This window comes from Ochotona curzoniae, unplaced genomic scaffold (assembly GCF_017591425.1).
Source record: "Ochotona curzoniae isolate NIBS_2020 unplaced genomic scaffold, NIBS_Ocur_1.0 scaffold_3890, whole genome shotgun sequence".
NCBI lineage: Eukaryota > Metazoa > Chordata > Mammalia > Lagomorpha > Ochotonidae > Ochotona > Ochotona curzoniae.
Genome location: NW_024467115.1, coordinates 8854325 through 8882029, shown reverse-complemented (window position 1 = coordinate 8882029; position 27705 = coordinate 8854325). Strand labels below are relative to the sequence as shown.

The following is a 27705-nucleotide window of genomic DNA, read 5'->3' as shown; positions in this document are numbered from 1 at the left end:
GCAATAAAATCTTTTCTAAGTCAGAAAATAGAATTTTACTTTGTCATGTTTTTTCTTTTTTCTTATACGATAATAATTACTTTTTAATTTATACATAACATTTTCAAAAATATTTATTTGCTATTATTTTGTATGAAGCAATGGGGATGATGATAGTGGAGAGGCAGTTTCATAGAATACCTGACACTTATATTTTAGAAAGATAAATCAATGCCTGAATGACCATGTGTGGCTAGATGGCGAAGCAGCACAACCGCCCTAAATTAAGAAGCCTGGCGTGATTTGATGCATCTGATGCACAAGTGATAGTGAATGCTGTCTGGGGAATATCAAGAAGACAAGGATAGGACCGACATAGACTATACAAACTTCTGTGCAATATGCCCTAGATATTAGTTTAGAGTGTGATTAGGACTCTTGGAAAGACACTTTCCCTTGCGACATGGCAGGCATGGCAACTCAAAGAAGACTTCTGTAGTCATCAATGCAAGACGCTGATTTCTCAAAGTGTAGGTATAACCTTGTGTAACAAGATGAAGAAGGCATGCATGAGCAAAGGGATTTTGGAAGTGTCATTAACTAAATATAGGGACCAACTGACACTGACTGAATAAGAAAGAGGATTTGAGAAGCTGTATTTCTAGATGCAACCAGTGGATGGGATTGTGAGGGGGGAGAGGTGGAGTACTACTAAAAATCTGTAGTTAAGGAGTTAGAGCGAGCAGTAAAGAGGACTAAAAATATAAATATGGCTGGGAATCACTAACGTTGCAGATTTTGTGATACATCTAAAAAGTGAGATTTGATGGATGTAGCTTACTTTTAGGTAATTTTTGGAAATTCTCATGCCAGCCACTAGGGGGGTAGACACTAAATTAGAGAAGACATCTGGAAAGGGAAGGGTCCTGAAAATAACAGGGGAAAAAAAAAGGTCCAAAATAAGGGAGATTTCATGAGGGAAAGGAAATACATTATCAGCAGATTTCTGTAACAATTCACACTTGTATACCACTTTTGGTTTCATAGTATTCACTTCACAAAACTAACTGAATTGTAGTAACTTGTTCTATGATTATGTAAGTAGATGCTAACAATTATTTATTTTAAAAATCACAAAGACTCAAGGAAATGCTATTAACTAATGAACAAACAGTGATGCTAAATCAAGGCCTCAAACTTAGATCTTTGACCTCCTAGTACCTGTCTCCAAGTTATAAGTAAACTTCAGAAGCTTAACAGAGATTGTGGCACAGCAAGTTAAGCTGCTCCTTGCAGCACCAATATCCCACATGTGTACCAGCATGAGTCCTGGCTGCTCCCCTCTGATCCAGCTCCTTCCTTGCACCTGAGAAAACAGCACAAGGTGGTGACAAGAGCTTGTACCCCTGCACCATATGAGAGGCCAGACTAGAGTCCAGGTTCCTGGTTTTGCCATTACCCAACTCTAGCCATTGCAGCCATTTGGGGAGTGAACCAACAGGTGGAAGGTTGCTCTCTTTCTCTCTCTCTCTCTCTCTCTCTCTCTTGCCTTCTCTAACTGTGCCTTTCAAATAACAAATGATTTTTTTAAATGTAACCAAGATAGATATTAGTGGGAAAATAGGCAGAATCCAGTGGGAAGTCTAAACGTGGAGCTTCTGAGAACAAATGTTACATGCCGGGTAAAATTATTATGTCTTTCTCTAAAATTAAGAAAGAAGGAAATACTTCTCTTAAATTGTGAAAGTTTTAAAACTTAAACCTATTTGCAGTATAAACTGTTGGCATTCCTTGAATAATTAGCTTTAATTATCTCACTGTTAGATAAGTGTTTCTACACTATTTGAAAGCTTTCAACTAGTGACATATAATTGATAGCACAGTTCCTAAGAGACTTCTTGTTGTCATAAAGGATAATTCAACATTGATACATTATCCACAGAATTTTAAATTGGCTAAGGCAATTGGTAATTACACAATCTTTGTTTACTTATTTTCAATGTTTATGATATAATAAACCAACACTGGAAATTATTTCCAGCACTGGAAATTAAGTTCTGCTTCTGTAACAGCTGCAGTGCTAGCTTAATTGCAAATGTGTTAATATCTATTACAAGTTGCTGTGTGAAAGAAACCCTTTTTGCATGCTACCAATGACCACTCTTGGTCGTTTATTTGTGGTTAGAGAATTGGCAGAAATATAAAGTTTAATAGACATTTGGTTAATAAAACAGGTCTGACTGAGTTCAAAGCAAGACTCAAATACATGAAAGCAACTTGCTGAATTTTATAATGTAGATAATTAAAAATAAACAATTTCACAACATTGATAAGCTATTTTTAACCAAAAACAAAACAAAACAAACAAAACCCCCAAATGTCTACTTTTTAAACATTCTTGTCTTCATGGTGTTCACTGTCTGATACTATAATATAGATGTGGTCTGTGACCCCCGCAAAAGTTAATGTGATCAAGGGCTTGGTCCCCACAGCAGTGGTGTTGGGCGGAAGTGGTAGCTTTAAGAAGCCGTTCCCGGGGGAAGTCTCTGGATCAATAGGGGCATGTGCTAGCGAGGAAATGTGGGACAAACCTCCCTTTTCGATGCTGGTTGCAGCCGTAATCACCTGCTTGCTCCTGAACGCAGTCACCATTGCTTCTTAAATCATAAGCTGATGCAATCAAGGAGCAGACCTTGTGGACACTGTGCTATGGTTCTGGACTCTGAACCTCCAAAACTGTGGGATCGATAAATCTCTTTTCTCACAGGTTGCCTGAGTCAGGTATTTCATTACAGTGTGAAACTACAGCACATTGCTCTTGGTATGAAGGGCCTTAAGAGATGGGGTTAAAAAAAAAAAAACAGTAGAATTCTATAATCCAGGTTGTTATTTTTACATCTATCTATCTATCTTTCCTCTGTATCTTTTCTGGATGTTCATTTTCATTGAAAGATTTTGAAAACAGGGGTCTGTTTGGCTTGATACTTCCTTGGTAATTTTCAAATTTGACGTAAGCTAGTTACTTACTGTATCTGCTATCCTCAAAGAGTTTCTGATTACTAAATAAGTATATAAATATACACATATATTATATGTATGAATTATATATACATGATGAGCAATTTATTTGGACTTTTAAGGATTTAAAGCAGGAAATATTTAATAAAAACTATTTGTGATATGGTAATTGACTTTAAGTTGGCTGTTCCTATGAACATTTGGTAAAGGAATTAAGGTCCCAATTACATATATTTCAAAGATGCTTAATTATCAAAGAAAGTATTAAAATGATATAATGCCAATAATAAAAAAAGTGATTCATGTACCTAAGAGAGCATGTGGAGTTTATTTCTTGCCTATGTCAGTATGACACATTTTACTGTATCTTGGGACTTTATTGTTATATAGTCACTGAAAATTAAAGAATGTTTCATGATTTCTCTGGAATGCTTGGCAAAGGTCAATGTAAGAAAAATCTAACGTTGAAAATGTAAATTGGGTCCGGCGGTGTGGCCTAGTGGCTAAAGTCCTCGCCTTGAACGCACCAGGATCCCATATGGGCGCCAGTTCTAATCCCGGCAGCTCACTTCCCATCCAGCTCCCTGCTTGTGGCCTGGGAAAGCAGTCGAGGAAGCCCAAAGCTTTGGGATCCTGCACCCGTGTGGGAGACCTGGAGGAAATTCCTGGCTCCTGGCTCCGGATCGGCACAGCTCCGGCCATTGCGGTTACTTGGGGAGTGAATCATCGGACGGAAGATCTTCTTCTCTGTGTTTCTCCTCCCTGTATATCTGATTTTGTAATAAAAATAAGTAAATCTTTAAAAAAAAAGAAAATGGAAATTACTTGGCAGCCTCTTTCAAATTGTTTTTCATCAATCCAAGAAACTATGCTTTTATTTATTTGTAACTTAAAACTTCCAGAATAAAACTGAAAATGAGTAGGTCTCCAAAGCCATTTAGGCAATTAAGGAAGTTACCTATAGACAACAAAATAGGTTCAGAAACTTTTTTTGAGTAATTGTAATTAATTAGTGGTATATATGCCTTCTTTACATTCATATAGCAAGTTGGTTAAAGAAGGATATCTATTAGTATATCTATTTAAATATTCAACTATATATAGATGTTGCTGCTTTTAAAATACTGTATATACATATAAATACACACCTGCGAATGCACATTCTTGCACATAAACACCTACATACATATTCTATGTGGTGTTATCAAAGTCAATAACATCATTTGAATTATAACAGAATAAGAGATTCTGCTGTGTCTCTTGTCAAGCATTCAGTCGTTCAAATCTGCAAGTGTGCTGACACCAGTGGCTTCAGAGAATTCCTAGCAGTCTTAGAGAGGAATGTATTTACCAGCTGCTAAGTACAGCACAGTTGGTGCTCTACTATTATGATGTGGGGAAAATACTGTTTTTAATGGAAATACTTTCCTTCAGAACTTGGAAAACCTTTCTTTTTCTCTTGCTGAAAAATAATTTCCCGAAGGGACTCTAATATTCATAGTCTATAAATAATTTAAAATAAAGCCACAGCAATAAGACAAACCTAACATTAAACAGCAATTAACTAGCCTTTCCACTAAAATCAAGTCAACCGAAAATATTAAGAAAATGGCTTGCAAATAACAGTAGCTGTAGAATTCCTGAAATCTAAGATATGATGAATATTTGGCAGCTAAATGCAAACTTGGTGGCCAAGGGCTAGGCTTTGTCTAATCACATGGTATAGAATCAAGCTTAGAAATGAGAGATGGGTGGAAGTTGGCTGCACTGTATAGGAATACACTGTGGAAACCATGATTTAGGCCTTCAACAAAAATGTATGAGAACTCTTATGTGCACGTATTTTAAAAATACCAGTCATGTCATGGTATTAACTAATTAATAACAAATGAACGAATAAAGATTGCTGGGAAAGAAATAAATAGGCGGACAGAGGAGAGGATATGTCAGGATACTCCTTCAGTTGTGGTTGTTAAGCGGTATTGTGTTTCTTAGTTGAGTTGAGAGGTGGATAATGAAGAGGGCAGGGTTTATGCTGAAAAGCAGAAGGGGGTCTTCCAGGTGGAAGTTCACAGTCCTGAATTTGTAGAAAACACAGAGCATGAGAAACCAAACAGAAAGGACGACGAAGCTGCAGCTTTCTGAGTGATGGAGGATGAGAAGGCAACAGTAGGAGGCGGAACCCAGTCCTACACACCCTTTTGCACTGAGTTCATTAGCTGAAGTACATTTAGAATAGGAGTTTCTAAGTAAATTTCAAAAGCAAAGAATATATGCTGCCTCACATGGTTATTTTTATTTTTGTTAATTTTATGGGTCTTGGAGTGGAACCAACATCATGTATTCTATGAAAATGTGTTCTTTCATAAATTTTTATACTAGTGTAGAATGTTCTAACCAGCATTTAAATTCATTTTCCAATCTTTGAAGAAGCTCTTCCTTCTTGGGAACATTTCTGTTCCTCCTCATCTCCTTAGCTGTAATTTTAGCTTTAGCTTTTATCCGGGTATTAAACTTTTATTCACTTCTATTGAGTGTGTGTGCATGTGTAGGTGGTTTATGATATTAGGAGACATAGAACAATAGGAATACAAAAGCATATGTATAACAAACATTAGAGTTCTTACCCCTAAAGAATGAAAAAGCAGAATTCTTTTCGCTAACTGCAATAGGAAATCTATCCTAAAGTTGATACACTGCTACTGGTGAAAAATATAAGTTATTGGATCAGTATCCTCAGCTGTTGCTAAGTGAGGGAAGCCTTCCCTTTTCCAAATGGCTAAGTTCCCAAGTGGAGGTGAATAGAGGACAAGAGAGGGTGGAGGAAAGAATAAAGACCCAGATTTTGCAGAGGTCCTGGACCTGTTGATGAGTTAGTGGGTGGTAATAACAGCATTTTCATGAGACAGATCCAACAGTGTTCATCCAACAGTGGGAGTCATTATGTGCTCTGGTCTAGCTAGGAGAGCCAACCTTTTTTTTAACAAGAGGACAAATAATTAGAAATCAACATAAACAGAAAATGTGATAGTTCAATGGTAATGAATCTGCATGGCTGTGAGTCCGTAACTACTAACTGCACATTCTTGAATGAAACAGACTGCAGTTTGTGCTAAAAACAAACTCTACTTTGTTATATTATGAATAAACTTGGATCTTCCTGCCACATAGCCTGCTAAAGTAGCATATCTGATGGCTACAGCCTTAGCATAAGCAAACAGCAGGCGAGGGACTTGTGGTATTTTAACAGGCACAGGAAGAAGTGCAAATAGTGGGTGTATCATTTTTAAAATTCTATCTTTGTGTGTCACATCTGAAGTTCTACTAGAGAAAAATAAATGCAGTTTTTTCTCCTAGATTCATAAACTTACTGGCAATATTTTAAGAGGAATATGCACACATCTTTGTGCATGATCCTTTTCTGTCGTTTTAGGTACAGTTCACTGTGGTGCCATCACATTCCAACATGAATGAGCATGCGACTTTTGCTAGAGGAGCACTTGGACAGGCTGCTGGGTCACTGGCCTGAACTGATACAAAGGTTGATTCGGAATCCCAGTGCTGTATCTTCTGCCTGAATTACCAACATTCATCACTTAATTCAGACACTGTGCCAGCTAGTGAGCATAACAACATAAATAAAAAAAAAAATTTTTTGTGCCAGTCAGTTCACAGACTGATTATTTTGACGCCAGCTGCTTAACCTCTCTTCGTCTCAGTTCCTCCCCTATGACATGGGAGTACTCATATTAAGTTGATCTATAGTTAAAGAATTAAAAAAGCGTACAACACACAGCACTCCTCAGAAATCTGTCTGAAGATACCTGTTTATGTATGAAGACATCTTGTTTTACTCTAGGGACACTACTTCCTGGGTTATCCCCATCATATTCAAGGTTGCTGGCAGTTTTATCCAATAGAAATTATTGAAAACCTTTAAATAAGAAAGCTGAAATTAAGGCAAATGCTGGTATTTTCTTTCTGAGACAGGAGTCAGAAACTTACAAACGACCACAGCAGAGTGTCTAATGTTTCACTGTCACAGATACAGCCTGTCATGGGTATTAATGATGGTCTATACACACACACACACACACACACACACACACACACACACACTCCAGTCAGTAAGACATGTAGGGGATTAGCAACATAGAGAAGACAAGCAACTCCTCAAGCAGACTGAAAAAAAAGGGGGTTGTTCCACAGAAATAAATGACATCAACATGATCCAGAGAAACAAAAAGATTTGTGCCTGTGGTTCTAAAGCCTCACTGTGTGTAAAAATGCTCTGTTGGTTAAAATAAGGATAATAGGTTTCCATCTCAAAAAATTTAACTGGGGTATGAGAAGTTTGATTCGGACAGTGCATTGAGGCAACTGTATATAGAAGCAGTATCTGGGGTGAATTTCATGCAGATGCTGTGAACGTCATATTTGCAATATTCCATCTTTGTCATCCTGAAGAGTGTTTGCTTTGATCATTGTAAGCAGTTTTTTAGAAACTGGTCATGGTGAGACAAAATACGGCTTCTGATTCAAGGAGCCTACAATATAATCAATAAAATACTCTTTTGTGCAGTGTAGGAAGTAACACATAGACTAGAAGTTGAATGCAACTGCAAGCAAAAGACAGCAGCCAGTGTATTTGAAGAACATCAAGAGCAAATAACAGGACTTAAAACAGAACTTAAACAAAAAAGAGAAACAGGGGATACTTGACAAACAATACTCTCTGTGTTAGAACATACAAAGAATATCTATGATAGTGAGTATAACCATGAAATTTCTTTCTTCCCTTAAACTTTTCAGTAAGGATACCAAAAATCACAGAGTTCATTTGCTTATACTTCAGAGAGATGTAGTTTAAAACACTTCCCCCAGAAGGTGGACTTGATCATGACCAGTATTTCAAATATGATATTCAGGGGAAGTCTGTACAATTATTTTTATTAAAATGAAATATTTACTTTCAAAATCTGTCTTTTAACTAACTTCTTTTCTCAGGAAGTTTTACTATTACAGACAATACCCAACACACTTTCCTTTTTTTCTCTTAAGAGGTTGTCAAATATGAGTACTGAGGCTCTCGCCGCAGCGTCTCCTCCCATAGTGAGCTCACACATGAGTGTTTGAGTGGGATAGAAACTGAAACTCTGTCAACCAGTAAGAATCTTATCCACAATGAAGATATTCCTTAATCTATACTTTGAAGCCCCCCCAAAATATTAATAGTATGAACTTCACAGGAGACATATGGGTATTGTGGCAGTATAGCAAAGATCAGTAACATTTAAAAAAATCAAAACAAATATCCCTCTACAATAATCTTAAGGCCAAGTTCTGCCACTCATTAACTTTGTGATACTCTACAATTCACTCAACATTTTTAAGACAACTATAAAACCTGCTTGACCCATTTCTAAAGGGTGCTGAAAAAAAAAAATCCCCGTCATATTCAAGGTTGCTGATCATTTTATCCAGTAGAAACGATTGAAAACTTCCATATGCTGTATCAAAAATACATCAATACAAGATTGCATTAACAATAGACACAATAATGCTTACCAGGTCAGAGTCAGATTTGAATCTCCTTTTTTCCCAACAACAGAATATCATCCGTTAGAAAACTGACAACTGGACCTGATGAGCATGTGTGTGGCTGGCTTGTTGTTAAAACTGTTGCTTAGGCTAGAATAACAGGTTATTGTAACTTTTTTAAAGCCTCAGCGTCCTTAAAGTAAGGACATAAAAAGATTGTGAAATAAATCCTGAGCCAATGAACAGATAATTCTCTCTGAAAAGGCTATTAATTAAATAAATATGAAGTCAGATTGGCAGCAAAGCCACAGAGCATTTCTCTGGAATGTCAAAGGTTGGAACCATCTGCTGCATGGTGTTGTGTGTGACAGAACAACCACAGGACTTGTTTTCTACTCTTAAATCCACCGGAAAGCGACTTCACTGACCTCCCTCTGTCTTTGTCAGTGACATGAAGGGGTTATATTGCACCAATGATTTCCAAAACATCTCCCTGGACATTAAAACCTACTGAACCCTACTGAACCCGTAACAGATAATCTCTCTCTACTACCTTCTAGCTTGGTAAATGAGACCATCTCGCTGCTTGAGTCAGGAATCTAGAAGTCTTCTTCATGACCACATCCAGTCATTTTTTTTTTCTTTTGGACTCACCCTCCTTAACTGACAGCTCTCCCTTCCATTTCCTACGTATTTCCTGATACACCTAGCAATCAGAATGCTCTTTCAGGAGCAACAACTGTGATCTTCTCACGCCTCTGCCTCAGAAGTAGTCTGAAGCTTCCCATTACCCTTCGGAGTTAACTGCACTCTGTTAATGAACTCTGTTTGCTCTTGTTAACCCTCACCTTTTGTCCAGTGAGGGCTTAGTTGCATCTTGTTTGCAGAACGTTCCCTCACGAAAACCACCTCTGCCACCCTTCTTCATGAATGGCAGAGAGCAGGGTGGGGCAGGGCAGAAGTTGTTCATGAGGTCAGAAGATCTAGGCGTACCTTTTAGCTGTACCCTACTTCTGGCTGCTTTACTTTGTTACTTTTGGTTTTGAGCCTCAGTTGTTGTGACAGTGACATGAGACAACCATACGTAAAAATAGCTGTTACTTGCCTTTTTCTCATCAAAATTCCTTGCAAATTGATTAATGACAAATGCAGGAGAGCGATGAATTATGTTATTTTGAAGACTCTGAATTGTAGCAACCGACGTCTTTAAAACTATCACCTGATGTCAGCAAAGGTCTTCAACTGACTTGCATAAGAAATCCAAATAACTTGTTGACAAGTGTTTGCCAAACTGGCGCTTTAAGTAGATAGGATTGTATCTTCCATGTAGTGGTCAAAGGGTTACCATAAAAGGTTTGAAAAATGCCTCAGAGAGATGGACAAAAATGCACTATTTTTAAACATTCAATATTTTAGTGTTTGTTTGGTGAAAGTAATTCCAGTTAATGAACTAGTGTGAAAGTTCAGCTATAGAAATTAATCAATGTGCTGAAAATGGAAATTCGCTCAGCCAAACTATTCCTCTTTATTACAAGCTTTACCTAACAATGCCAACTACGTTTACAGTGTGCATAGCATACTTCCTATAATTGTCACAAACGTCATGCTAAGTGAGGGCTACTATTCATTGGTCATAAATTTTAAGACAAGAAAATAGTGGGAGGCCTAGTAAATTCCAGTGTTTTGAGTTATCTTCCTTCTACCTTCCTGCTTCATCCCGACAATGTTGTCTAGTGTCCCTGTTTTCCAGGGAAAAACTTGGGGGATAGATGAATCTCACAGTGAACAAAATTGTTAATTCTATTTATGAAATCCTAAAAAGAAGTAAGATTTGGCTTACAAATTATAGCTGAGTGTTGTAATTTAGTTTAACCCGATTTTGTTTTTCATTCTGATTTCAAACTTTGCTTCGTGAATCACTGTGAAATTTTACAAGGGCAGATTTTAATTGTGTTTCTGCTCACTTTGTAATCATGGAGTATAGTAAATATTTAATAAGAAGCGGTTAAATTAATGAATATACAATGTTTTAGTTAAGACTAGTTTCAATTTAATTTTTTGCAAATCTCCCTGTGTGCAAGTATTACTTTTGCTTGTTAGCTTTTCTAAAATGAGGTCAAGGAATTCTCTTTGAGTCTTGGAATTTCATGGCCAACTCCTCATTCTTACTGTCCTGACAGACAGTTACCCAAGAGGAGAGAAGAAATGCTACCTGAAGAAATGGGGGCAGCTCACTAATCTGTTTCAGAAATTTGGGGTTGGTTTCCTGCTTTCAAATAACTGAAAGGTTGTGTCCCATTTCATGGTAGTAACAACTGAATTGCACATTAAATGATTTATCTAAATTTTGCAACATGGTAAAAATTAGAAATCGACCTTCTTGATTCCTAACATGGAATTTCGCTCATTATAATGCAAAGCCAAGATGATCTAGATTCAAAGAAGATAATCAGTAGTTTATTATCCGATTAAGTTTAGAAAGTTTCCATTTTAGATCCCAAATACCCTTTTTATGTTCTTTGCTAAATAATAATAAATAAAGAATTCAATTGGAAACACAGTAGTGGATAATTGCCATTGTATGTTTGAAACAAAAACAAAGAGTAAAATTCCATTGCAATTGTTTTAACATTGTTTACATAGCATGTTTTTTCTAAAACTTTTTGTTTTAAAACAGGAAGGGAAAAATCTTAATACAAAGTTTTAAAAATATTACTGCTGAAAAGAACAAAAAACTATAGGTATCAATGAGAAATATTAAAAGTGACTTGTCAATAGATACACTGAATTGGAAATCTGGGCTTTTATTATAATGCAGTTCTTGGGCCATTAAAGGAAAAGGAGATAGTAACTAGTGTAATGAATGGATACCTGCTCTATTTAGGTATCACAGGAATCGATGATACTGTGGAATTTGAAGGGTCAGTGAAATCTCTGAAGCTTAAATTGTCTGACTCTGTAATCACCCAGTATATAATAAATAGTTCAATGCTGTTCAAACAGCAAAACACAAAAAGAGAACACTGGTGAGCTTTCAACTCTTGAGGCTTCCAGCACCAGCCCATTTTAGCACATGATATTCGATATAAGCATTAAAGCTTAGCCTTCACCCTTTTTAGTAGTTCTTGACTAATAACGCAGAAACTAGAGTTCACATTAGATCAGATATCAGATATTTTAGTTCATTTTGGAGGCACTCTGGAGAAATAACTAAGAATTGCCTTGGAACTAGTCCCCATCTTTTTAAAAGTCATTAACATTTAAGTGTCCAATTTTCACTTTTTTCATTTAAATGAACTCATTCATCACACATTCTGTGTGTATTAAAAAGCCATCTTCATTGTGGTAGTTTAAAGATTATATTTTGGAGTTCAAATTGTACAAAGTTTATTCTGACTCTTCTCTTTGTTCTCCATTTGGTCTTTTCTCCAGTATATGGTACAGGAATCTAAGCCATCAATAGCATAAGGCCTGCTGTTGCAAACATTAATAAGATCTATCACGTAGGAACAGTTACTTACACTTTGTTTAATCTCTAATGGAAAGGATTTCTCTAAATATTTATACCAGAAGAGTTGTCAGAATGAATCCTGCAAAATTGTTGGCATACTCCCAAAAGCAGGGGGCAGATATAGGGGTGAGAGAGGAGAGATTTCTGGTCATATAATATTAAGCAGCCCTAGAATTTCAGGGAGCTGCTTGCTAGAATATGAAGAGTTTTTATTAACAGAAAGGTACTTCAGTGTGCAGAGCAATTCAAGTAAAGCATTTGAACAGCCACTTTAGTTTATTGCTCTTGTAAAAATGACTCTCCATTTACTTCAGGTTTAAAGTAAAGGGATTATGTAGATTTCAGAGACTCACTAAATAAATTGTCTATTAGGAAAGAAATGAAATCTGAAGAAACACCAAACTTATTAAGTGCAATGGCCCTGAATATGCTTAATATGTATAAAGGAGTTGGTTCTTCCCAAAGTTACTAGGAAGAGTCAGCATACAAGACTTCGCAAGGCGGGCAAGGAAAGACATGAAATCTGCCAAGATAAATGAGGCAGTGTTTAATAAATTAATTCAGCTGTCTGTCTGTGTGTACTTGCTTGTTTGTTTGTTTATCTTAGGGATTCTACAATTAAGACTACTCAATTACTTATCTGGACAATAAGATGCTGGACTTTATGCTTGGTATATGCTTGCAATGAAAAAATCTCAACTGAATTCAAGCTGTGGTAACGCAACAAGGGGGAGGAATCCACCATGGGGGGAGGGTTTGGGGAAGGGTGGGGAGAATCCCAGTGCCTATAAAAGTGCGTCACATAATGCAACGTAATTAATAATAAAAAAAAAAAAGACTGCTCAAGTTTTCTTGGTAATAGCTTAGAACTGGAGAATGGAAGAGCAAGTGGTTTTGGGTTAATTAGAGTAAAGAGAGCATCCAGTTTAGGAAAATCTATGGCAGTTGCATTGGAAATATGCTGTTATCTGATGAACTATAACACTTTCATCTAAGGGCCTATGAATTCAAACTATCACACAGAGGCTTCTGGCATTGTAAATTCTCCATTTTTAGCATGAGCATATATTAAGTTGAGCAGCAGTTTGAATGAATCCTTGTAATGTCAGTCAGATGTCCACACAGATGCTGCAGCTGGTAGTGGTAACCTTAAGGCATTTGGAGCTCATCTTCCCAGGACCCTTTCCTATTCTACGAGCAGCTAAACCTTGAAGTATATGTACATAATGTCCGTAGGTCTGAAAATACTTGAATCAGGGCCTGGATCCTTCAGTCTTGGTGTGGATGTGTAGTGGTAAATGCCGGTGATTGTACCAAGGCCAACCATACATCTTTGTGATTCTGAAAGGCTATTGGTCTTTAATAAAATCTCATTGGTCTCTGTTTAAAGTTTGCATCTACATCAAGCTCTGGACAGAGTCAATAAATTATCTGTATTTCTTAGAAATATACTACATGAAAAAACGCTGCTGTTTACATTGCATTCAGTTTTAGTTGAGGAAATTTTGCAGATGAAATGTATGTATGTATATATGCATATGTGCACACACACACATATATAGTTTTTGGTAATGCTTACATAGTTTGTTAGGATGAGAAGGATTGAGTGTTAGGAAAAAGTAGGTATGATCATTGTTTCCAATTTTTCTATTTCTTCTTCCTGTATCTGGATGCCCTTGTAAGATAAGGGGAGAAGCCATGCCCAGCCTCCAAACCACCCCAGTACCCTGGGATGGGGAGCAGCCTCCTGATAAAAACCCCGAATCCCCAATGTGGCACATGCTCCAAGAGTCGGAGCATGCTCCAATGTGGCACATGTCCAACTGGTTTCACCAGTTTTGAAATACTCCAACACTAATTTTTCTTAAATAGTATTCCATTCTTTGATTACCTTATTTCAAAGCCAAAGAAAAAGCCAAATATAGCATTCTACTACATTTGCTTTAGTGATCATTGAGTCATTGCAACAATTAAGGATGCATAATGCATAAGATCAGGGCTTATTTGCCAGCAAACATCTGGAGACTGCGAATTTTCAGGAAAAGCTGGGCAAGCAAAGACTTAGACTTCTTCCCTGTATAAGAAATGTCACCCATATTCATGTTTTGAATCAGTGGTCTACTATTTTAAGGTCCAAGAATTATTGAAACATGCTGATGTCATTCTGAACCAAAAAAGAAATAATGAAACTTACCACTTTAAGTGAGAGTTCTGTGCGCTTGTTCTATTAAAGATCTAGCAAAAGAAATGATAGAATATGGTCTACGGCCATACCACCCTGAACGCGCCTGATCTCGTCTGATCTCGGAAGCTAAGCAGGGTCGGGCCTGGTTAGTACTTGGATGGGAGAAATGATAGAATATGTATTCTGGATATTCTGGGTAATATCAATGATTTCAAAGGTAAAGTTTCACACTAGTTATGAAGCATAGATACATTTGTTCTGCTTGAATATATTGCTAAGGGAAAGTTTATCAATCTAATATCTCATATATGGAAACCTGAGTGTTACAGCAAGCTTATTTTTTGATAACGTGTACTTAGCTTCTTAAAGCATTAAAGTTCTCTTTAACACAAATGAACCAGGTTTCATTTGGGGCTGCTTTATGTACAAAGGATAATAAATTTATACTCGTACTTTTTCTAGCTCGAGAGATTTAAAAATTCCTGTCCTGGTATAATATACTACCACTTTCTTAGGGAGAAATGTTCTTTCAAAAATATATGTTGACGTAAGAATGTTTACAAACATTCCTTCACTTGCATTTCCAACCTGGTCAGATAGCTTTTTATGAAGGCAGATTAAATTCTTTGGGTTCTTTCTAATCTGCTTGGGAAGAAGGGAAGAGAACCTAGGAAGATGATAGCAGGGATTCTATATGTGGGCATTGGCCATCATGCAGAAAAGCAAGGTGGTTCCTAAGAATGAACTGCGTACAAGCTGGTGGCATATTTCCATCTCTTGCATGCTTAGGGTGAATAATCTGTTGAGAAAAAAAAAATTGGTGGAAAGGCATTGTTTTCTGGTGGATTTCCTGCTGTCTGTAACTCATGATTGTTCCCAATCCTTAGGGACAAGTAACTAGGTCTGACCACAGAGCAATGGCTCAAGAGTTCTCTGATGACCCCTCCTCCCTAGGAGCCTGGCTTTCCTCAGCCTAATTGCTTTTGGCAATTGTGGTTATTGGGATTTGGCCTAGTGACTCACTGGAACCCAAATTTTCCCAAAGAGCCCCCTTAACAAGCAGAATTAAGTCTGACAGGAAGTCCAGACTTCCACCTCACTTTTACACGAACCTTTCTCCAATTTATAGAAGGTCTGAAAATGCTTCATGGAAAAGAAAAGAACAGTAAACAAGATTAAATGAAGGTAACTGCTCAAAGAAGGGCACGTTAAGAGTGAAGTAAAAATAGTAACTACATGAATATGTGCTCATGAATCTGTGACCTAATGAAAAACTTAATCCATTAAGGTAGAGTTATAATTATGCTTTTTATAGTAGTCTTAACTGATCAATAGTGGTGAATCTAAAGGTTAAGAATTGTAGAAACTATAAAAGAAATGGATGTCTTGTTTAGGGAGTTTCCTAACATTAAGATTTTTCCTTAAAACAAGGAAGATTCTAGGGCACACTACCAATTATCTGGCATGACATTAAAATATGATTTGTTTCTTATTTAGTAGTTTTGAAAAATGCTGAGTGGGATTGATTCCCATGTTTCACAATTATCCTGCTCACTCTGTCACCCACCTCCACTATGGTTCAGCAAGAGGCATTCTCACACATGGTTTACACCTCTCCTAGCAACCGAGTTTTTATTCTATGAAGTCGTGTTTTTACTCTACAAAGTTGGTGTCTACTGAATTCTCTATTGTGTCTTACTGTGTGCACTTTGCTCTCTTTCTGGACTGTTTCAGGCAATTCTCCATCAGACTGTCTTGTCTGCTGCAGTCAGTATCTTAAGTTTTACAACACTCTATTGCTGAACAACATAGAACTATTAGCTTGCATTCTATTTTAAATTGCTGTTTGTTCACATGACAAAAACCTCACTTCTTATGATACACGCAGGTCTATTTTGTCAGCCTAGCACTCATAAAGCTAGCTTTACTTTCAGTCTCAGCTAAACATTAGACTGACCAGGACTGTTTTTTTAAGGATGTAGATATGCAGGCTTCTTCCCTAGGCAATGTTGCGTTTTGTCTTGAGCATGTCTTGGCATTGGTGTTGTTGCATTGTCATTTTATTTTATGATCTTCCAGTAATTCTCGTGTGGGTGAACTCAGGGTGGAGAGTCACAATATGAAAGCCCATAAAATAGAAATTTGAAGTGGAGGTTGCTGTTAATGCTCATGGTAAAAGTAATATAAATAGAAGATTTTATGAAGCACCATAAAGATAACTTTTCTGGATAGCAAAACCTAGCCAGTTAAATATAGCTTGTGGTTGTAAATTACATGGAAAGATTTTGATATTTAATTACAAAATTATATGCTTTGCCCATATCTTTATATCTAAATAATTCTTTCCATGGATTTACGTACTATAGAAGGAAAAAGTAATCTCAGGTAATTTCAAATAGACTATATAATTCCACTACTTCTATTAAAAATGTCAGCAACTTTTAGGTTTAGAAAACCATTAAATGGCACGTTTCAGGTTAGAGAGAACAAATGATAGAGAAAATGACATAATATTAAGTGAGTAGTTGGACACCAGAACCAAACTCCACACAAAGTGTTCAAAAGTACTTAGGGTTTGTTAAATTAGCAGCCAGAGAGAAAGAGCAAGCGATAGCAAGTAAAAGAAAGAAAAAGAAAGGTGGAGTTTAGAAAACACCTGTAAGGTTATCTTAAGTGCAAATCTCAATGTTGAGATGTAGTGAAAAACATCAAGAATCTGGTCAGACATAGGTGAGAATCTAGATCCACACGTCCATTATCTGATCAACTAAAAATTGAGCTATTGGCATGTTCTTTATAGCTCAATTTATAGACAAAGTCTGACATTCAGAAGTGATTAAAACATGAAGACTCAGTATGAATAACTGTCACAATTTCCAAGAGAAAACATGAAAAATGTATCAGTGGCCCTGAGAGCTAGAGGTGAAACCACGATTTGCCTTCAGGCACTTATGTACACTTGGCATGGCATGCTCTTTTTGCTCTTCTGGCAAAATGGGGCTGATTCCCTCTCTAGTAATATGCCATTCTTTGCCAAGATGGTTACATTCAGACCTGTGAGATCCCTTTGCTTGATAATAGGATCCAATAGTGAGAAACTACCGCTTTGTCTCATTGAGCCTATGTAAAGCAAACAGTGTTCTAAAATAAGCAGCTCACAAATTCTGTTATTTTATATTGTGTGGTGGTGGTTTGTGTTATGTGGTTATAAAATGGGGGTTGCCTCACCACTTACTCTCAGGAATGTGCTTTATATTGGGGTATAATTATGAATATGCTTACCAGCTAGTTTTCTGAGGACAATTTCTTGGAATATACATAGTACATTACATTATTGTATATTCAAATTTAAAAGGTGTTTTAAAGTAACTCAGTCTGATCCCCTACCCATAGCAAGTGCTTGGAAAACTAGCAGAACTAATGACTTCAATATAGAAACTCAAAAAATGGATAAAAGGACAATGAGAGACAGCTTGGCCCTTGCCCTTACTGAGGCAAGACAGCTACTCAGTCGTGATGATGCAGAGATAAAAATGCACTCAGTTCCTCTGCATTTCATTCTAGTCTCACATTCTTTGTTTTTATAGTAAACACACTCTGTAGAGATATTTGCTTGGAAGTTAAAAGCCTGGGGCTGTTGTGGGAATTCAACAAGCTAATCCTCTGCCCACAGAACTGGCATCCCATAAGGGCACTGGTTCTAGCCCTGCTTCCTCCACTTCTGATCCAGCTCCTTGTGTATGAAGAGAAAATAGCAGCCGATAGTCCAAGTCCTTGGGACCATGTAACCATGTGGGAGACTCAGAAGAAACTTCCTGGATCCTGCCTTTGAATTGACTAAGCTCTGGGGCTGTTGTGACCATTTGGCGGAGTGAACCAGCAGAAGCAAGATCTCGCTATGACTCTCCTTTGTAAATCTGCCTTTCAAATAAAACATAAATAGAATGTAGAAAATGTGTGTTATCAATAGATACTGTGTTCAGAGGAAATGGTTGGAAAAAGCATTTTTATACCTTATTGCAAGTTGTTCTTCATTACCACATAGTTTTTCAAATTGTATGACCTTTTTGCAAGCCTGCACATTTCTGCAATTTATGAGGTCTCTAAATTCAATCTTTTCCTGTAAGATTTGGCAACTTAAAACTGCAGCTTATGATACCAGTGACTATTCTCTTAGAAAGTGCATAAAAATGAGATGGCATAGTAGAAATTGATACATTAATCCATTTGCAATAGTCAAAGTATCTAAGTGGCACTAATCTTATTTCAGTGCTATCAACAACAGGTCTTACACTGCTGCAACACTCAACTTTTATCTCTTGTACTCAACAATTTGTTTTATGTGAGTTTCTCTAAAGGTCTTGATTTTAGCCCTTGATGCTTTCTAAAACTGATTGTGACTTTTTTGTTTTAAGATTTATTTCTTTTTTATTGGGAAGTCAGATAAACAGAGAGCAGGAGAGACAGAGAGGAAGATCTTTCATTCACTGGTTCACTCCCCAAGTGACTGCAAAGGCTGGAGCTGAGCCGATTCAAAACCAAGAGCCAGGAGCTTCTTCCAGCTCTTCTTCCCACCAGGGTGCAGGGTCCCAAAGCTTTGGGCCTTCTTCTACTGCTTTCCCAGGCCTCAAGCAGGGAGCCTGATGGGAAGCCAGGCTGCTGAGATTAGAACTGGCGCCACGTGCCAGGCCCTGATTTTTATTTTTAAAATATGCATCTGGATCCTTAAGGCAAAGATCACTGAAAAGAAAACTAAGTTTGCTACCAAACATTCTCGTGTGTGTGTGTGTGTGTGTGTGTGTGTGTGTGTGTTTTCATTATTGTTCCATTCACTCAAACCTGAGTCCTCTTAATTCAAGTTTAGTGTCAACTATGGTCCTCCTTCTCTTTCCCCTTCATATGCAATTAATTGCAAGAACTATAGATATTCCCCCAAATTCCCTAGTAGCTGTGCATATTCTCTTGCTCAGCCATTCCCTGTCATATCCCAGGACTGCTCTATCTTACTGTCTGAAATCTCCTGTGGTAGGGAAGCTCGGAAGTTCCTTCCAGTTGATATTCTAAACCAGTTCACCATGAGTAATAAGATTCTGTTAATGTGCTGTAGATGGCATATGTTGATGGATGCCATGCGTTAGACTTTCAGAAACTAGAAATGATGAATAACATAGCCTTTCATGATTAATTCATTCTACACTTAAGAAGTTACTCATGTGTCACTGGATAATGAGCATGTATTTGACAAATACTTACATTTACTCGATTTTTTAGTCTTTGACTGCTATAGAGAACAAGTAGGGACCAGTATTGTAGCATATGAAGTTAAGCCTTTGCTGTGAAGCTGGCATCACATATCGAAGCGGCTCAAATCCCCACTGCTACACTTCCAGTATAGCTCCCTGATAATGCGCCTGGAGAAGCAGAGAATGATGGCCCTGCACTTACATGGGAGACCCTGAAGAAGCTCTTGGCCATTGGCTTCACTACAGCCATTTGGGGAGTTAACCAGCAGATAGAAGATATCTCTCTCTTTCTCGTTCGCTCTCTCTCCCTCTTGCTCTGTCCCTCTCTCTAAATAACTGTCTTTACAGAAATAAATCACTCTTTTTAAAATAAGAGGTTCAAAAAGAGTAATCCTAGTCATGATATGTTTTCAGAACAGATTAAAAGTCGAAGCAACCATGCAGATAACTGAGATCCAAAATCTTGATCAAATGCCTTATTTTGTAGGTATGACAGAGATTTGTCTGAGTTATCCAGATATTAATAGCGGCGTGGATACAAAACACATGTCTTCAACTTCTCAGTCTACATTTCCCAGTACTCAGTGGAAATACTCGGGATTCTCCCTTGTCAATCTCTACTTAAGAATTCAGGACACCTGCTATCCATCCATCTAACTGGTAAAGGTCACAGAAAAACTAGTAGGATAGTATTTTGAAGACTAGACTTTTCCATGAAATATGAAACAAAAGCTATTAAACATACATTTAATTGGAAAATCATATTCTTTAGTATCATTCAGTTTTCATCACAGCAGGTGGTAGTTGTTTCTCTTAAAGATTACAACTAAGGAACAAATACTCTTATCTGGTAAGTCAATTAGTAGTCATATTTTTTTTAAAAATAAGTTTTTGAAATTATTCAAAAATTTTACTCTCGAAAAGCACTCAGATATTTTGCCTAAAAGTTCTAGGTTTTTGAGACCTTTGGAATTAAAACTGAGATTTCTTAGTCTGGAGACATTTACATTCTCAGTGCCCCACAATCCTTGAGGAGTAGAACATTCCAACTTTTTCATTGTTGGATGATTATTTTATTTAGAATGCTGGTCATATTCTTCTATGAGAAGATCTGAGGCATTCAGTTAAATAAACAGGCTCAATGGCAATCACCTTTTCTAAGTGTACATTTTGTGTTTTATGGTATTTTGTTAAGTAACAGTTATAAAGCACTTCAAAAATCTCAAAATAGTTCAAGAGAAGGCAAACTTCATGAAACTCATGAAACTCAATATCACCTCTTACAGCATTTCAAGAATGTGCTATTTGGAAAAATATTTTGGGGAGAGGGTATGACATTTGTCAATAACTAATAACAAAGTGGGAAGAGGGTCATCAGGACACTGCCTAAAATGAGTCATCTGAATGGAGATAAGGAGAAAAGATTCTCTAGTAAATCATTAGATTCAGAATAGTTGTATATTTGATAGTTTATTCTTAAACCAGCATAGATATCTTTGAGCTTTAACACAGAATTTCTCAACATGGTGTTCTGTTAACATTACATAGGGTTCAAAAGAACCACTGCATTTTAAAAATATTAACTGTTTCAGAAGCAATGTGGGGATCTGTTTCCAGTTTCAAATCACCTAAAATGATCAGAGGGATTATAAATTCATTTTGTAGTAGTGTAGCAAGAGTTTTCCCATAATATCTTGAAAATCAAATTTAACTGCACTCTAATTTCTATTCATTGCTTTCTGGGGACCTAATTTGTAGAATATTAAATGCCATGTAAGTCTTTAAATTATTAAGTGATTCAGCAAAGTCTATGCATGTTCAAGGTAAAATTCAGTTCATATTTCATTTGAAAAGAAGCATGCAATGATGACATTTAATTTCACAGTCATTCTTACATTTTAATTAACTTAAAGCAACTTGAAGCTATAATGACAGCTTTTAACGTTAACATTCTTATGTCCTGTTAATGTCATTTTATTGAAGTAGTAACAAAGAATTAAAATAATCTAACAACAGGATATCTTGGCAACCCTGATAGAACAATAATGACTAAATTAGAAATCATTAAGTACGTGCTTTATCTATATTTAGATGTTAACATTACCATTTGTGAGGCTGAGTTTGTCTTTGATTTATGTGGATATCACATGATATGTCACAGAATATACTTTCTATTCATGTCCTTATCTGTTCTTCTAAAAAATATGGTAGACTACGGATAAATACAGACAGGTCAGCAAAGGGCATTGTAGCATATTTTGAATCAAACTTTAATTCTAAAGCAGTATTATTGGCTGCAAATACAATTACAGTTTTTTTTCCCTATTTATCAGTAAATTTATTTTCTCTGGGATAACTAGTGTAATCACCATGAATGTATCTCAAAGAACAGCTTAACATTTGAAACAATGCCATGAGCCATGCCCGGTATATTCCAGTAAGTCTGTTTTTATTTTATTGCTACTAAAATAATTTTCTTTGTATTCCTAATTCTTTTTATGAAATTCTTTCAAATGTTTTGTAGATTGTGCAATGGAGTGCTTTGTAATTATTATATGTATAATGGCTTTTCAAAACTTGCATTTATCCAGAATCTGAACAATTAAAATCCAATTAATAGATGGTGGCACATAACAAGTATACTAAATAGCATCTGATGTTTCTAACAATAGTCTTCTGGCTCAGTTGGACCCTATAACGTCTTCTGAATAATATTTTATTTGGCTTGCTTCACTATTACTACTAAAGATCTACTTCTTCTACTCCAATCACCAAGCATAACACATATAAACACGTATCAGTTTAGGTATTTCCAGTGAAGGAGAACAGCTTATTTTCCATCACTTTGAACTAACTGTGGCTTGGAGACCAATGAAATTTTTTAATTAATAAGACTAATATCATTGCTGTTGCATGATTAGCACAGAGAAAGATGCAAAAATAGCCAGGCACCTCATGGCAGGAGTCAGGTTCCACTGACCAGTTTTACGCATTTGTGTGAGCTGCTTAGCTCCTGTTTCTCAGGTCCTTTTGCTATGAAATAGGAAAACAAACAACCACCCTGATACTACAGGGCTCAAGTGAATAAGCCAAGTGAAAATGCGAACTGCTAAGATACTGTGATACAATTATGACACTGGTGATTTAAAATTTTTTCTAGCATACACCTTGCAATCCCGAGATTGAATGTATTAAAAAGCTGCAAACACTAACCAGGAAATGAGTTAAATTAGTTGAGGATGGGTGTTAGTGGTGAAGATTCCCCACACGCCACATCAGAGTAGCTGAGTTCAATGTCCAGCTCTTGTTTCTGACTCCAACTTCCTACCAATATAGATCTGGGAGACAGCAGTGATATCTTACGCAACTGGGTTTCTTCCACCTGTGTGGGAAACCTGAATTGCGTTATCATCTCCAGGCTTCCGCCCCAACTCTGTCCTGGCCATTGTGGGCATTTGGGAAGTCCATCAGTAGATGGAGTGCCTCTCTTCCTCTCTGTCCTTCCCCTTCCTCCCTGTCACTACCTCTCCCCTTGTAAAACCTAGAAGCTGTATGTCAATCCAAATAACTTAAAAATATTACCATGCGTTTATTCAGCCATAGCTTAAGCAAATATTCTTAAAGTATAGCTCCTGTTTTGAAATTTGTTTCTATAATAAGAGGAAATACTAGTTTGTCACTAGAGACAAATGGAAGAACCAGCTGTTAAAAGCAGCACATGCAATGGTTGTAGCCGCTGTTGCCGAGAACAAGCCCCGGCTCCTTACATGTGTCAATACATTACAGATGAGTATCATTGCAAGAAAGGTTTATATTAAAGCATTCAAAAGACCGCTAATAAGACATTTGAAAACTCATTCTTGCAGCCTAATTTTCTGTTGTTATTTCTTTAGTGAAGTTTTTTTTTTTTAAGTTGAAGAAAATGAAGCTAGCAATTCATCCACAAGCCCAAAGAGATGATGTTAAATATCACTTCGGGTGTCTCTTAAGAAAAAAGTAAAGAATTTGGCCTTTCTAAAATGTCCACTGTCTTAGTTTTATTTAAACACATTTCTCATTTTTTTCTTTTATTCAGATGTTCCTCCAAAAAGTGAATGAGATGGATGGGTTCACATGTAGTTGGACCCTGAATTTCAGGATATTTAAAGAAATCCTCTCTACCCCCTTCCTAATTCTCCAGTCAGCCTGCACCTGCCGAAAGACAATCTCGTTCATTTCCTCGCGGGACGCAAGGGGTCGCCCCTCTCCTAAAATTCACAGCAGCAAACCTAGCCTCAAAGGCCGCCTCAAGTGCCAAACAGCTTGGAACATCTCTGCAGGAGCTTTCTCTCTCAAACCCACTCCCACAGAATAATTGGAATTTCATTCCAATTCCACCCCCCCCCTTGCTCCTTCATCCACGCAACACAGCCAGAGGGCGCCCTGGTCTTGGCCTTCAGACGATTAATGCTGGTTCAAAGACAGCTCACCATGGTGCCTCGGCCATCGCTCCCAGTCTGGGCGCCGAATTGGCCCGGGACAGTACCCCGTCGAGGCTTCCCACGCCTTTAGTGCTCCCTGGGTGAAGTGAGAACAAATGAACCTCGTGGTTCCTTTCCGATGGCTTCCTTCAGAAACAGGGGCCCCAGAACCAAAAACGAGATCCCTTCTGTCACTCAGGACCCTGCCCCAGTCCAGCAAATGAGTGACTACTGGCCAGAGGAGCAGATGCAAACAGGAGTCTCCCCTTCTCCACTGACTGCGCGACTCCATCGCCCCCGCGGGGCCCCGGTACGCAGAGGAGAGGAGAGGGCGCCCGGTACGGGGCCACGGTGGAACCCCTAGGCTGCTCCTGCCGCGAGCGACAGAGTGGGTGCGGGAGTCCTGAAGACTACAGACCATTCAAGGGGCCAAGAATAATAAATCGGATGCCCTGACACTGTTTCGTTTCGGTCCTCCCTCCTGCCCCCTGCTACGCGATTCTAGATGGCTGCAAGGCAGGCCGGCAGCCCAGGGCACTCTGGCTGAGCCACGGTTTTTAAGGGTAATTTTCAGGTGAATCAAACCTTGTTTGGCCGAGGCGAGCGATACAAAGGCAGCTTTCAGGGGACCCTCACGGCCCCGGGCGGGGCAGGGACAAACTACAGCGGAGAAGCGATTACTAAATTTCCACCTCACACAAGCCCATGTTGTGTCCGCGGCGCAGCCGCTGCGCCGGCCCCGAGGGGGCGTCCCTGGCCGGACGCTCGCAGGGGGCTCCGCGCAGGGGACCAGGCACTGCAACTGGTCGCGGGCCGCCCCGTCGTCACGCAGATCTGAGGGGAAGCGAAGACATTTTCGCCTCCCTTTCCCGGTTGGAGTCCCTGATGATGGAGCCAGGGTGGTCCAGGGCTGGGAGATCCCAGAAAGGCAACACGCGGGGACTCCCCGGGAGCAGAGAATAGTGCCACCTTAGCATCTGTAGCTGCCTCTCGGGAAGACGCCATCCTCCAGACAGACGGCTCCGGAGGTGCGAGGTTCATCCCGGACAGGGCAGCTTTAAAAGCTGGTGAGCTTTGAAAAAGTAATAGAATAGGGACGGCGAGCTAGATCTCCAGCGGGAAACCACCTTCCACTGTGTCTGTCTCAGGGGAGCCGCCTGAAAGAGGGCAAGCTCACCAGGGACCGACAAACGGTGCTGGCTCCTGGCACCTCCGGCTTGTTGGGGCCGGGGTACAGCTCTCCCCAAGACCCCCAGGCATGGGGCTGCAAACCCGTACGCACGAGAGCCCCCGGCGCCTTGCGTGGCCCTCGGTTCCGCCCGTGTGCGTCGGGGGGGACGCGGCCGAGCAGGCGCTCGCTGCCTCGGGGCCGGCGGGCGCTTGGCCACCCGAGCGCACCGGGAGGACTGGTGACGCTAGGTGAGCTGTTGTCACGGCCGCTCCACGCCCCACCCCAACCCCAAGCCTCGGAGTCTGCACAGCGGCCAGGAGCGTCTGGCTAGCCCGACGACCTAGCTGCCCGGAGCTCAGCCCCCCACCCCTTGTCCAAGCTCCAACAGAAAAGCACGCTTCCGCAGGGCGAGACTCGCGCAGGACCAAGTTTTCCCGCGAACCTAAAGGGAAGAGGCGGCGAGAGCCCAACTCGGGCACATGCAGGATGCTTGGGGCGACCTGGGGCTCTGAGAGGCACCGCGTGAAAGACGCCACCAGGAGCCCCCACGGCTCCAGCCGCTCCCCGCCTCTGGGGTGCAGGGCCAGAGGACCCCTGGCGCTGGGAACAGACAGGACAGCCAAAGCGACCCGACAGGTGAACGCGGCGGGAGGGAGCAAACGCATTAAAAAAAAAAAAAAATGAAAATCAACCCTGCACTTACTTCTTCGCTGGCGCCTTCCGCGGGAGGCGTTTTGGCTGCCGATGTATTCCATAAAGTTCAAAATGATAAAAAACCAAGAAATCAGTCGCAAGTGCATAGTAACCCCAGTAATAGTGCCCTTCCTTTTCTCCTTTTTTTCTTTTGACTTAATTATACACAGTGTCTTAAAATATACGTGTTAGGCGTATATATACATACATATATACGTATATATATATATTATATATATTATATCTAAAGCTAGAGAGGCACGGCCAAACAGCGGACTTCTCCACTCGGATCCGACAGGCGCGCTGTGGTGGCCAGTGGAGCGGGGCGGGTGGACGGGGAACCAACTAGTGTACTTTCAAATTGTCCGAGGACCGAGCTGCCGCCGCTTCTCCAGGGTGGCTGTCATCGCCGCGAGCGAGGGTTCCAGGGAGCCGCCCCGGCGGCCGCAGGTAGCATGGTGCGCGGCGGTGGCGGCCGCGGGCGGGATCCGGGCGAAGGCGGCGGCCCGTCGGGGGCTCAGAGGCTGCGGCGGCTGCGGCGACAGCAGCGGCGGGGGCCCGGGGAGCGCAGGGGAGCCGGCGCCGTCGGCACCGCGGCCATGGCCAAGGAGAGACCCCGAGCTGCTTGTGGCGTTCGCGAGCAGAAGCCGCTCCACTGTTGGGCTGGGCTCCCGGGAGTACCCCATAGGGGAGGAGGGGGGAGGGAGGAGGAGGAGGAGGAGTGGGGATGGCTGCGGGGGGCGGGGGGAGCTCGGGGGCGGGGAAGGAAACTGCTGGAGCAACAACCCTGAGCGACCTCAATAACTTTCAATTTCAAGATGGGAAAAGAGGGAGCTGGAAAAGTACAGGCGCTGCGATTTGGCAGAGGGGACGGGAAGAGGCGCCTAAGGGGTCCCGGGTCTGCGGCGGAGCATCTGTGGACACTGCCCAGGCGGCGGCAGAGCCCGGCCCGGGGGAGGAGGGGCAGGCGCTGCCTGTGCGGAGAAGAACCCCTCTTGGAGGGGCGGCTGCGGCGGGAGAGGTGGGCGCAGTGGGGCTGGGAGCGTGGAGGCCGACGGTCTGGCAGGCTGGAGTGGCCCCCCGCACCCCAGTGGGGCGGGTCTCGGCAGCCAGAGACTGGGGCCCAACCTCCCCACGCCCCCCCCCCACCCCCGTGCACCTCAGCAACTACCCCCACCCCCCTTCCCCGGGCCCCTAGACCCCGGCAGATCGCTTTCCAACCGGCTGGAGCTTCCCCTCCCCTTGTATCTCGCCCTGGCTTTCAACAAAAAAAAGTTGCTGCAACTGGACGCCGGGCGGGTGGTCGGGAGGAAACTGCTGGCTCCCTGCGGTCGGCCGAGCCGCGGTTTACCTGCTCGGAGCCGGAGGACGCAAAGGCGAGCGCGCTCCCGGGCGTCCGGCTGGAAGCTCTGCTGCTGCTGCGCCTGCCTTCCAAAACCCAGCCCAGGCTGAGACCTTCGGAAGAGTCCTGCTCCCCTCCCGCACTTCCCTCAGCAGCCTGCTCGCCCAGGCTCGGCGGGCCCTTTTCGCTCCCTGTCTTCCTTCTCGCAGAGCACCTGATGTACCTTCCGGCTTCTCCTCCTGGGGGCTGGGGGAAATCCCACTCTTTTCCTTCTGTTCCCATTGCCACGCGGGGGAATAACGGGCGAACGGAGCGAGGGCAGGCGCTTCTGGGCTCTGCACATCCTGGCCGTCTCTAGTGAGCTACCCGCCTCTTCTCTCCAGCAGCTTAGGCAGAGGAGCTTTCAGCAATGTCTGAAGAAGTATTCAGCTGGAGGTCACGAACCCCTAACGTAGTTTTCAAAGAAACCTTTCCTGTGTGTTCTATTTAACAGAATGGCGAAAGGGCTAAACTACGTTACACAGATTACACAGGGCCAAACTTGTGAGAGGCCCCTTTGAAA

At 40.5% G+C, this 27705-nt stretch overlaps 1 protein-coding gene across 1 annotated transcript in view; it reads right to left on the bottom strand.

The window, feature by feature from the left end:
- Positions 1-26014, bottom strand: part of RSPO3 (R-spondin 3) — a 75398-nt gene extending 49384 nt beyond the window's left edge. The window contains exon 1 of the mRNA XM_040965463.1: positions 25812-26014. Coding sequence (XP_040821397.1) covers positions 25812-25908 — 97 coding nt within the window. The 5' untranslated portion in view covers positions 25909-26014. The remainder of the gene's footprint in view (positions 1-25811) is intronic.
- Between the last annotated feature and the right edge of the window lie 1691 nt (positions 26015-27705).